The sequence below is a fragment of the Stegostoma tigrinum genome, chromosome 1, assembly GCF_030684315.1.
Source record: "Stegostoma tigrinum isolate sSteTig4 chromosome 1, sSteTig4.hap1, whole genome shotgun sequence".
Taxonomy (NCBI): domain Eukaryota; kingdom Metazoa; phylum Chordata; class Chondrichthyes; order Orectolobiformes; family Stegostomatidae; genus Stegostoma; species Stegostoma tigrinum.
Window position 1 is genome coordinate 36927342 of NC_081354.1, and position 12086 is coordinate 36939427.

Here is a 12086-nt window from a genome sequence, read left to right on the forward strand (position 1 = left end):
ATATTGGCCCTGTTCTTCCTTTTTATACCCTTTTTTATTATGCCTGTAGAAAACTTTGAATTCTGTTTTATATTAGCTACCAATTTGTCTTCATATTCTATTTTAGTTTTTCACTTCCTTATAAAAGTTGTATGTTGAGCCCAGTTCGCACAAGAGACAATGTCTTTCTGAACAATGCCTGTTGCACTGTGGTCTTATCTTAGTTATATACCTGAAGTTCCACATACTCCCTAGACTTCTGTCATATAGATAACTGATCTTGTATATATGTTTTACTTGCACTTGTCAAACTACCAATTTGTATTATTGTTAGAAGCAATGAACACGATTCATAATTTAATTAATACCTATTAGATAAGTTGTAAAATCAAAGGTTTTCAAATGTAACCAAGTAACTATTTAGTTTTGGGAATTAATTGTGAGAAAGAGGTTTTAGGTTCGAGAACAACCAGAGTGAGCCGAGGCCAAAACTGAAAGAACTGTGGTTGCCAGAAATGGGAAACAAAAACAGAAGTTGCTGGAAAAGCTCAGCAGTTCTGGCAGCATTTGTGGAGAGAAATCAAAGTTAACTTTTTGGGTCTAGTTGGTCTTTCTTAGAATCCTTAGGACCCTTAACCCTTGAGAGAGAGGTCGCTTGGCAAACCTATCTTGTAGTCCTTGTAAATTTTAGAAGATTGAGGGGTGATCTGATCATGGTTTCTTCACATGACAAAGGAATTAAATACCGTAAATATGTAGAAATCTTCCTTGGAAGAACCCAGAAAAAGGTTCTCCGGATTAGAGCTAAGCTATCTCAGAGTGAAATTGATAGCTGGTTATTTTGATTTAATAACTTTTTAATGACACATCTTCTCACTGTACTCTTGTGAAGTTTTGGTTTATCTTTTAATTTCTTCTTTGCCCGGCCACTAAAAGTGCTGTCATTGCTCCCTACCAAAAGAATAGTTGCGTTGTCCATGCAGCATACTGCCCCATCTTGAAGCCTGCTGTCCTCCAATTCTTCAATGTAAAGCTGTCTCCCAAATCTGTACTTGCATTTCCCAAAATTTGGTACTTGAGCCCAAACTCTCATATGACACTCTACATTGCTATGTCATTGGTGGATGTTCCCTTATTGACAGGATCTAAAAAGAAAGATTGATATTTCAAATGCAGACCTTTCATCATAACTCTAGGATATTGTGCAATAAATTGGCATACCTCTGGTTGTTTCTTTTTAAGTGAATTGATGTGGAGGTCCCAGTGTTGGACTGGGGTGGACAAAAACAGAAGTCACAAGACATCAGGTTAGAGTCCACCAGGTTTATTTGAAATCACCAAGCTTTTGGAGTGCTGCTCCTTCGAATAAACCTGTTAGACTATAACCTGGAGTCGTGTGACTTCTGACTTTGTCCTTTTGTGCTACTGACTACTTCCATGATTCTTTTAAAGTTAGATTTTTTTAAAACTTGTTCTGTAGGTACTGATGAAAGTGCTATTCTTCACATCCTAACGACTAGATGTAGTGCCCAGCGAATGAAAATCAACCTTCAATACAAAACTCTGTTTGGCAGGGTAAGAAAACATTTATGTGTATGCTTCATGATACTGTTCAACTTATTTTAGTACATGTGCGAGAAACACACAAATTTTTAATCTTATAAGGATCAAGATTCGTCTAATTTTCTTACCATCACGATATAGACGTGTTGAGTTATAACTTCCAGCCACTAAGAATTCTTCATAATCGATGGAAATTAGAGACTGGGCAAAACCCCAGTGGTGGATACCTTATAATAAACACAAGGTCCAAAGCCATTTGATCATTCTGAGTATGCACATATGCTTTTGAAATATCTGTACTTCATTTCAAATGACCAATTTGGCATTTGGAGCAACAATATTTACTTCAACAGCCTTTCTGAGTAGCCTGTACCGTAGGTGGACTGTCTGATCACTGGAATATTGAGGAAGCTGTAATTCCTAGGATGGATCGAAGAGGGAATGACTGGGCTAAACTATTCCTGAGAAAGAATGACTATTTTCATCTTACCATACCCACGCCATTACAGAACAGCTTTAACCATGTCAGCTTTCAATGGGCCAAAGGCTGCAAATCCAACTTCCCCCCCCCCCCCCCCTTTTTCGGGTGCTAATGCAGAGTTTCACAGGTGGGAATGCACAAAAACAAGTGAAGTAGTAGCATTTGTATATAAAACTGGCACCTTCAACCACAGACGTGAAGCTTGTGACCAGTCCACATTGGAAAAGGGTACCAAGCTATGGCTGTAGCAACTGCAGCATTAGGACGTTGAGCTGTTGAGACTCCCACAAGTGAGATCATACCTTTGTACTAAATAGCATTTCAAAGAAGAAGCACGAGTGCCTTGATCTCACTAAAGTAGGAGCCAATAGCCAGACGGCCTGCATTTTCCAACACGAGATGAGAGAGTGAGCAAACCTGATACATAGTTAGATCAGCTAAAGCCTGTAATGCTCACTCGTGTGAGTGTAGACTCAATTTCACGATAACACTTTGAGAAAAATTGTCTGCAAAGTAATTTGGGATATCCCAAGGTCAACAAAGGCGCCGTGTATATGAGTTCTTTACTTTTAACCAGTGGAACAATCTTTTTCATTACTTACTTTCACATTTCAATTCATTTTTTTTAAAACAAAGGTTTTTCGGCCTTTAATCACCCTTCAGTCCTGATAAATTTCCAGTTAATCATTTATTAGATGTATAATAATAGTTACCTCGAATCACACGGAAGAATAGGTAAATAGCTCAAACCTGTCTTCCCTCTTTTGTATTCAGTGTCCCTGTCTAAACCTTTTTTGGCCTTTTCCTAACCACACATCCACTTTTAAAATTATGTAAGATTTTCACAACCAGTGACATATGGAATTGGTTGGAAAGTTTTTGCTGTCATATTGCAGGTGAGATCTGGTAAAGAAATTGCCATAGTTCTTGAAATGTAAAGTTAGTTGCAATTTCAGGCACAGACTTTCTGAAGTTTTTTATTCTGTGCTGTAAAAAGGAATGAGCGAGAAAGAGAAAGGCATTGCAATCTTTAATAGCCTTGCTTTGAAAAGTCAGTCCATTCCTGAGATAACAGCTGGATGAACACAACAGGCCGAGCAGGAAGGCTGACGTTTCGGGCCTAGACCCCTCATCAGATGATTTCTGATGAAGGACCTAGGCCCAAAATATCAGCTTTCCTGCTCCTAAAATGCTGCTTGGCCTGCTGTGTTCATCCAGCTCTACACCTTGTTATCTCGGATTCTCCGGCATCTGCAGTTCCTATTATCTCTGATACCATTTTAATCCTGAGTTGCTTCCTCTCACTCACATTAGCCAGGTCTTAATAAAAATGACTAATGTTCATTTTGAAAAATTTCTCCAAATTCTGACAATTGGGTTTTGTGAAAGGAATCTCACTAAGTGAAACCATGTGTCAACTGTGTTCACTGTAAAATCTTGGCAGAGACTTATTGAAGGAACGTACGATATAACAGTAACTTTTTTTTAAACAGGATCTAGTTGAGGATCTAAAATCTGAATTGGGTGGCAAGTTTGAAAAGCTGATTGTTGGCCTGATGAAGACTCCTCTACAATATGATGTTTCTGAATTGCACAATGCACTTAAGGTAAGTTATTAATTCTCTTCATTTTACAGTGGTGTCTTGTTCTGCTTGAACACATGTCAGAAGTTGCTATAGTCCTACTAGACCACAGGACTGTTCAGATCTTTTGAGTGCAATAGCTGGTGGTGAGTTTAACCTGACGTGACCACACAAGGGGAGAAGTTGAGGAGGTAGGACCTGTCATGTACACCTCAGTTGTTACAGGAATTGAACCCCTTGCTGTTGCCATCATTCCACTTTGCAAACCAGCTGTCTGGCCAACTGAGCTAACCAGCCCCCATGTCAGAAATATGACAGCATCTAATCCTAGAAAAGGAAAGTGTATTGCAACTTAGCTGGAGGGGTGTGCCTCGTTTGCAGATCCCAACCCATCACAGAACACTTAGCCTTTCCACCCCATCCTCCCTGGCCCCTTGATTCTCTCATGTTGCTTTTCTGGACAGGAAACACCTACCTTGGTCTTATCGGGGCTTCTCAGCATTGAGGATTGCCTATATCTCAGCCCAGCAGTGGCCACCAATCCCCGCCCTGTGGGGCGGCTCTCTGAAGTCAAGATGTCCCCTGACAAAGGGATGGAATTCTCACCTTAGAGCAATTCATGACTTTTTAGTTGTAGGGTAGAGAGTACAATGTCCCATAAAATCCAGATGCTTACAATATATGCAAATGTTATTTCATTCAAACCTTCTAAACTATAGATGATTATTAGTCTTGGTCATTGACCTCGTGACCCCATGACCATAGTTATTGTAAGATAAGTTCTGGGAAGTAGTAAGGCCAATTGACGGAGGGAATCTGAAAGTAGTAAACAACTTGGAGAGGAAGGTGAAACTTTGATTTCCACCAATAAAATTGGACCAGCATAGTGGCTCTTGGCACGAGGGACCTAGTTTTGATTCCACCCTTGGCTGACTGTGTGGAGTTTGCAGATTGTTCCCGTGATTGCATGGGTTTCCTTCTAGGGCTCCGATTTTTCCTCCCATGGACCAAAGACGCCCAGATTAGATGGGTTTAGCATGCTAAGTTGCCCAGAGTGTCCAGGGATGTGCAGGCTAGGTGAATTAGCCATGTTAAATGTGGGGTTACAGGATATGGCAGGGAGCTGGGTCTTGATTGGATGCTCTTTGGAGGGTTGGTGCAAATCCGATATACCAAATGACCTCCATCTGCTCTGTAGGGATTCTGTGAAATTTTGCTCATTGCTAACTGTGATACTAGTAACATTCAGGTTCTGTTGTGGCCAGCGGTAGTACAGTCATTCAGTGACAGTCCCCATGTGACTGATAAGTGTGGTGCTTAATTGTTCTGTCAATAACTAGTAATATTCAATAATCAGCTGATTTTGTTTTTATGCTGACCCTACAGCTGGAATTGCCTTCCCTGTTAGGCTCAACAGTTATTACCACCTTCTGCCCTTGACCTTTTTGCGAAGTTGATGACTTGGCATTAGGAACCATGGGCAGAGCCGGTCAGTCATGGGACTTGACAGGTTGAAACTGAGTGGCACTAACTGACCTGGCTTAAACAATGGGCAGTGGCTTGGCATTTGGGGAACATCACCTAGCCTCAGTTCAGCATCAACATTTCTAATCTGTTCTTTGGCTCTGACTTCAAAAGGTGAACTTTCATAGGATAGTTAAAATTACAGCAGAAGAGGGCCATTAAGCCTCTTGAACCCTATCCCTCCAGATTTCTTTGTATTTCACCTTTTCAAATAATTAATATTGTTCCTCTTAAGTTATATTTAACTCCTATCTTCTGCAACTTCTGTTCTATTTCTGGTGAAGCATCTCATGGTTTAATAGCTTTCCACACAAGAACCTTCATTTGCTTTTTCCTATTTGATTCTTCCAGTGTGAACCCTCGGTTTTTATCCCATTATTCTCTATTTTGCAGTCAGTGAAGATAATGTTTCTTATAACCTTATTCCATTTCCATCTATGCCTTTTTTTAACTGGCACTTCCTCTCCCAGCCTTGCTCCTACTCCTCATGATGTTGCTGCTCCCGGTCATTAGCTGACCCTGCCTCGCACTACCACCTCATTCCCCAATTTTCGTCCTTTATCCCCCTGAAAACTAGTCTGTCCTTTACCTTCTTTCTTTTGTCTTTTCCTGTATTTTCCAGTTTCCCTTATCCTTTTGTGCTTGCTGTTTCTGATCATAAACCCTATATTTAGTGTTTGAGCTTTCAGTGCAGCCACTCTGTCTCTGTGCCAATAGAACATATTAACGTGGCTTAATTAGAAAAAATAAGTGACCAATTTGTTAGCTATCAGCATTCCACAATGAATATTCCATCAAATTACAGATAATTGAGGTTAGCAAAGGGAAACAAATCCCTGACATTACTTCTTGATCATGGTAGATGTCAGAGGCTTCCAAAGTCTGTTTAAATGTCAATGTTCATTTTTAAGGTTAAAGCTTTTGTTGAAATGCCAACTTAATGTTCTGAGCTGTCTTTTCATTTTCCTTTCTCAGCTAGTTTTCCTGCTGACTCCTGAAACTGACACTGTCTGTTCAAATACAAGTGGGTGGTGTGCCAAATGGCCTTTCGAATGGTATTTTTTGATATGTTTGGAGAAGGCATATGTTATTTTGGGTAGCCCATGAATGCATACATGAAATTGCAATGTATGATTAACCGATTGTTGGAAGCCCAGGCATCATACCATCTTTGTGCCGCTTATTAACATGTGTTCTGCATGCGCTGGACACTAACCCTGTTGTTCACTCACTGTGTCAGTAGGGAGCCCAAAAGTCTTGCTTCTTAGTCTTATTTAAACTAATTCACTGTTTAGAAGAGTGGCGTGTTGTAGTTTGGTTAGATGCGGAGTGATGTCTGGGACTAATCACAATGCAGCCAAAACTGATATCCTAGCTTCTATAGCATTAAAAAACACCAAAATTGTTAAGTACTGCAGTACAAGACTAGTCTGCTTTTTTTTTTGCATGCTAGTTTGTGACCATACAGATGTGACTTTCCGGTAGGCTTTCATTACTTGAATGTTGGCTATGTGCGTGTGGGGTTGTGAATTGGAATCACAAACCATGTAATCAGACTATTGCTCATAAGCCATGCCCCAAGATCGTAAAATTGCATACTAATCAATGCCAAGATTTGTCCATTCTAACACCTCAAAATAGGAAATCTGTTTCATTCCAATAGCATAATGTACACATTGTTTATATGTTACAAGTGCCAAACAATGGGCTTCCCTGAATCCAGTTGCTTATTCAAGGTCTCTAGGTTACTGATCACATTGAAAAAAATCAACAATACCCGGCATTCACTTCCATACACACCCAGCAGATTTTTTTTTCCCCTCTTGAACCCTCCCCATTAACCCAGGGGAGCAGTGATCGTCCTGGCAGTAGGGATTGAACCAAGGACTGTCCTGATCTGTAATCCTCTATTTCCACTGTTGAAATGTGTTGAGTCATCGAGAGAGCTCTGATTTTTTTTTTTTAAATTTTGCCTTCACAAAGCTCCACAGAAAGTTGTTCAACAATTTATTGAATCCTCCAGTTTATCTTGGTAGCAGTAAAATAAAACATAGAACTGCAGATGTTGGAGATCTGAAACAGAAGTTCAGCAAGGCATTTCACAAGGTTCTGCATGGCTAACTGGTTAGCAAGGTTAGATCACATGGAATCTAAGGGGGATGCTAGCTACTTGCTGGAAGGTAGGAGACAGAGGGTAATGGTGGAGGATTGCTTTCCAGACTGGAGGCTTGTGACCAGCAATGTGCTGCAAGGATCGGTGTTGGGTCCACTGCTTTTTGTCACTTATATAGATGATGTAGGAGGAATGGTTAGTAGGTTTGCAGGCAATGCCAAAATTGGTGGTATATTGTAAGAAGGTTGTCTCAGAGTATAATGGGACCTTGATCTGATGGGCCGAGGAGTGGCAAGTAATTGAAATAAATGTGAGGTGTTGCATTTTCATGAAGCAAATCAGGGCAGGACTTATACACTGGATAGTAGGATCCTGGGGAATGTAGCCAAACAAAGAGATCTTGGAGTGCAGGTTCATAGCTCTTTGAAAGTGAAGTCGAGGTAGACAAGATAGTGAAAAAGGCATTTGGTATGCTTGCCTTTATTGGCCAGTGCATTGAGTATGGGAGGTGGGAGGTCATGTTGTGGCAGCACAGGACGTGGGTTAGGCCACTTTAGAATACCGCATGCAGTTCTGGTCTCCCTGCTATAGGAAGAATGTTATGAAACTTGAAAGGGCTCAGAAAAGATTTACAAGGATATAGCCGGGTTTGAGCTATAGGAAGAGGCAGAATAGGTTGGAGCTATTTTCCTTGGAGCATTGGAGTGACCTTTTATAGAGATGTACAAAATCATGAGGGACGTGGATAAGCTGAACAGTCAAGGTTTTTTTCCCAGGGTAGGGGAGTCCACAACTAGAGGGTGTAGGTTTAAGGTGAGAGGGAAAAGATATAAAAGGAACCTAAGGGGCAAATTTTTGATGCAGAAGGTGGTGTGTATATGGTATGAGCTGCCAGAGGTCGTGATGGAGGCAGGAACAATTACATTTAAAATGCATCTTCCTATATGAATAAGAAGGGTTTTTAGGGATATGGGCCAAATGCTGAAAAATGGGTCTAGGTTAGTTTAGGATATCTGGTTGGCATGGATGAATTAGACTGAAGAGTCTGTTTCCATGCTGTACAACTCTGACTCTAAGTTGCTAGGGGAACTCAGCAGGTCAGGCTGCATCTGTGGAGAGATGCAGTTAATGTTTCAAGTTCAATGACCTTTTATCTGAACTGATAGCAGCTAGGAAAAGGTGGCATTAATGCTGGTGAAGGGCAAGTAGAAGGAGACGGAGTCCAGAAAAAGAGAGAAAAAATTATCTTCTGTGGACAAAGGAATTGAAGATAGTAAGCTGTAGAAGTAGAGAAGCTAGGTAAGTGGATAATGAATGTTACGGATTGGCTGTGCTGAAGGCAGCCCATGTTGTGACAGGATTCACCGGAATTATGGTTGATGACTAAAGTTATTACTGACCTGTTTTGCAATTGATGTAGCAGCAATAGATAAAGTTGCTGTTAAAGGCTTATGTGCAAATGAATGTTTATTTTCTGTAGATTTAGTGGAAAAATATCCCATTAGCATCTTAATAAAGCTCCTATTGGGCATGCACAAATTTACCTTTTTGTAGTCATCAAGCACTGGTCTTAAAAATGGCTTCAATGTTTTGAAGAGGATTAAAAAGAATTCTTGTTAATACTTTAGTCTAGGATTCACGTTTGTGCAGTTTATGTGACAGGAAGGAAGTAACTAAGCCTAGAATACTTGAAATGAATCACCAAAGTCATAACTGTTAACCACTCACTAATCGTTCTTTTCGGTAGAAGTTGGAATTATGGTACAAAGTGCTTTTTTTTAAAATAAAAATCATGGGTTAAAAACAGATTTTTATAAGAACAATTTGCATATTAAACAGTACCTTTTATTGTCTCTGGTTATTCCATCACAGGCGTGCTGCCAAATTAAAAAACTGAAACAATGCCAATGAGATACCAGAATGGCTCACCATGAGCTTGGTCAAAGGGATTTTCAGGAGCAACTTGAAGGGGAGAGAGAGTGGGAGATTTGGAGGATTGTGGAACTAGAGGATGTTACAGAGGACTTAGAGGAATTTGAATATGAGAATGAGAATGTTCAATTGAGGTCTTGGAAGGCCGTGCACAAAGATGCTCCGTGTATAGGACTCTTTACAAAGGAGGATATTGAAAGCTGAACTTTGGATGAGCTGAAGTGAATGGGGCTTGGAAAATCAGAGGTTCACCAGGAAAGCATTGGAATTATTGATTCTGGATGTTAACAAAAGCCCAAATAAGGTTTTGACAGCAATTGCATTGAATAAATGTTGTTTCAGGTTGTAATCTCAATCAAGATTGCAATTAACTTGTTATGATGGCATGTTTGAATGCCTTGCTTGTTGTAAACACTAAAAGATTTATTCCTTGCATACACAAGTTGAATTGTTGATATTAGATCAATGGGATTAGTGGGTTAGGATCTCCTGGCATTTATTTGGGATCTATCATTTGTATATCTGAGTAGGCATGGCTCAGTTTAACATGTCAATGAAAAGATGGCTATCAAACATGTAACCATTGGGTAGCAAACCAGCCTAGTGCTACAGCTGTGGTAATAGGAGGCCCAGTCATTATTTGGGCTGATAAGTGGCAAGTAACATTCATGCCACACAAATACCATGCAAAGATCATCCCCAACCAGAGAGAATCTAACCATTGCCCTTTGACATTGAGTAGCATTATCCTAGCTGAATCTCCCTTTACTAATATCCTGGCGGGTTACCATCAATGAAAAACTGAACTGGACCAGCCATATAAGTAAAAATATAGCTCATGAGCAGATCTGGAATGAGTAACTAACTTCTGTTCTTCCCAATGCCTGCCCATCATCTACAGTGTGCAAGTCAGGAGTTGGTGGAATACTGTCCATCTGCCTGAATCAGTGCAGCTCCAACAACACTTCAGAAACTTAGCACCATCTAGGGCAAAAACAGCCTACTTGCTTGGCACCCATCTTTCAACATTCTGTCCCTCTGCCTACAAGATGCACGGTAGCAACACCCCCAGTATCTTTCAAACCTATGACCTCTCTATCACAGAAGGATAAAGGTTCCTGACAGACGGGACCATCACCATGAGTGAGCTCACTGTCAGGCCATTGACATCCTGAATTGGAAATCTCTTACCATCCCTTCAAGTGTTGCTGTCAAAATTTTGGAGTTTCCTTCCCAAAAGCATTCCAGGTATAACTACGATACATAGACATAATGCATTTCAAGAAGGCAGCTCACTATCACCACCTTGACGCTAATTAGGGATAGCTGTAGATGTTGGCCTGGTCAGCCATGCTGATATCCTGTGAATGAACTTTAAAAGTGCATAAATATGGGCACCTCCTGTCTAACTTAAATGGGCACCTACGAAATCAAGTATTTAAATATCAGAGAATTGATGATGAAGCAGGTAACTGAATGACTTCATCTTGTCCTTTTAACAATTCTGTGATTTTGTAATAGTAATATGGACTCTGTACCTGTAACTCTCTATCCTATCTTCCATTGTCCTGCTTGTGTCAGTGAATCCATATCCATAGAATCCCTATGATGTGGAAACAGGCCCTTCGGCCCAACAAATCCACACTGACCCTCTGAGCATCCCACCCAGTCCCCTCTCCCTATAACCCACCGAATCGACACATCCCTGAACACTATGGGGCAATTTGGTGTGGCCAGTCTACCTAGCGGGCATGCCTTTGGACTGTGGGAGGAAACCGGAGCAACCCAGAGGAAACCCATGCAGGCAAAGGGAGAATGTGCAAACTCCACAAAGACAGTGGCTCGAGGGAGGAACCAAACCTGGGTCCTTGGCGCTATGAGGCAGCAGTGCTAACTACTGAGCCACTGTGCTGCCCTAAATACAGAATTTGAGTAATGCAGAATTTGTGGACAGTGAGCTCTACTTCAGAGTTTTCATTTGCCATCTATCTGCGTGGTCTCTCCAGCTAGGGTGATGGATAGCCCAGGAGACATTGGAGCAAAATACCACGATTGTTGCCTGATCTTCTGAATCCTTCCAGAATTTTTTTCTTTTGATTTCAGATTTCTAGCTCATTTTTCTTTTGATGGAATGTGCCACCCTAACTGAGTAAAATCCCTCACTTCCCTGTATAGAGACCATTTTAAACTTGGTTTATTATGCTCAGCCCTCCAGAGCAAATAGTGCTCCTTACTGGAGTGAAGCAGTAGGAGAGCTGCTCTCAAGATGTGCAATTAATTTTCTCAGCTGCAATTCAGCTTTTATTGAATGGGGATAAACAGAAACTCGAAGAACTGCAGATACTGGAAATCTGAAACAGAGTGCTGGAGAAACTGCAAACTCTGAAGGGTCACTGGACTCAACTTTTATTGTTTTCTCTCTACACATGCTGTCTGACTTGCTGAATATCTCTAGCACACTCTCTTTTTGTTAGATAAGCATATTTGTAAGTACATTTAATGTCTGAACTTACCTTTTTTTCTAAAAAGAATTCTGTAACCACAGGACCTCCCAAAGTATTTTACTTTGCAAGACATTTTTGAAGTAGGAAACATGGCAGACATTTTGACACAGCAAGGTCCCACGTGCATAAAGAAATTAATGTCAAGGTGATACTGAGTGTGAGATAATTGGCCAACACACCAAGCGAACTGTATCCACCAAATTGATCATTTACATCAGATGGGCAGATAGAATCTAGGCGAAATGGTGGAATTAGTGAGTATTCGGAGAGCACTGTTCAAATCCCACCATGGCATTTGGTGGAATTTCAATTTGTTTAATAAATCTGAAATTAAAACTAAGCCTCAGTAATGGGACTATGAAACTAACATTGTTCGCCATTTAAAAATCCAGCTGGTCCACTACTGC

The 12086-nt window shown here is 40.6% G+C and overlaps 1 protein-coding gene across 1 annotated transcript in view; it reads left to right on the forward strand.

Annotated features, from left to right (window-relative positions):
- Positions 1–12086, forward strand: part of LOC125453186 (annexin A5-like) — a 62106-nt gene that overhangs the window by 11571 nt on the left and 38449 nt on the right. The window contains exons 4-5 of the mRNA XM_059649488.1: positions 1460–1554; positions 3517–3630. Of these exons, the coding sequence (XP_059505471.1) occupies positions 1460–1554; positions 3517–3630 (209 nt within the window). The remainder of the gene's footprint in view (positions 1–1459; positions 1555–3516; positions 3631–12086) is intronic.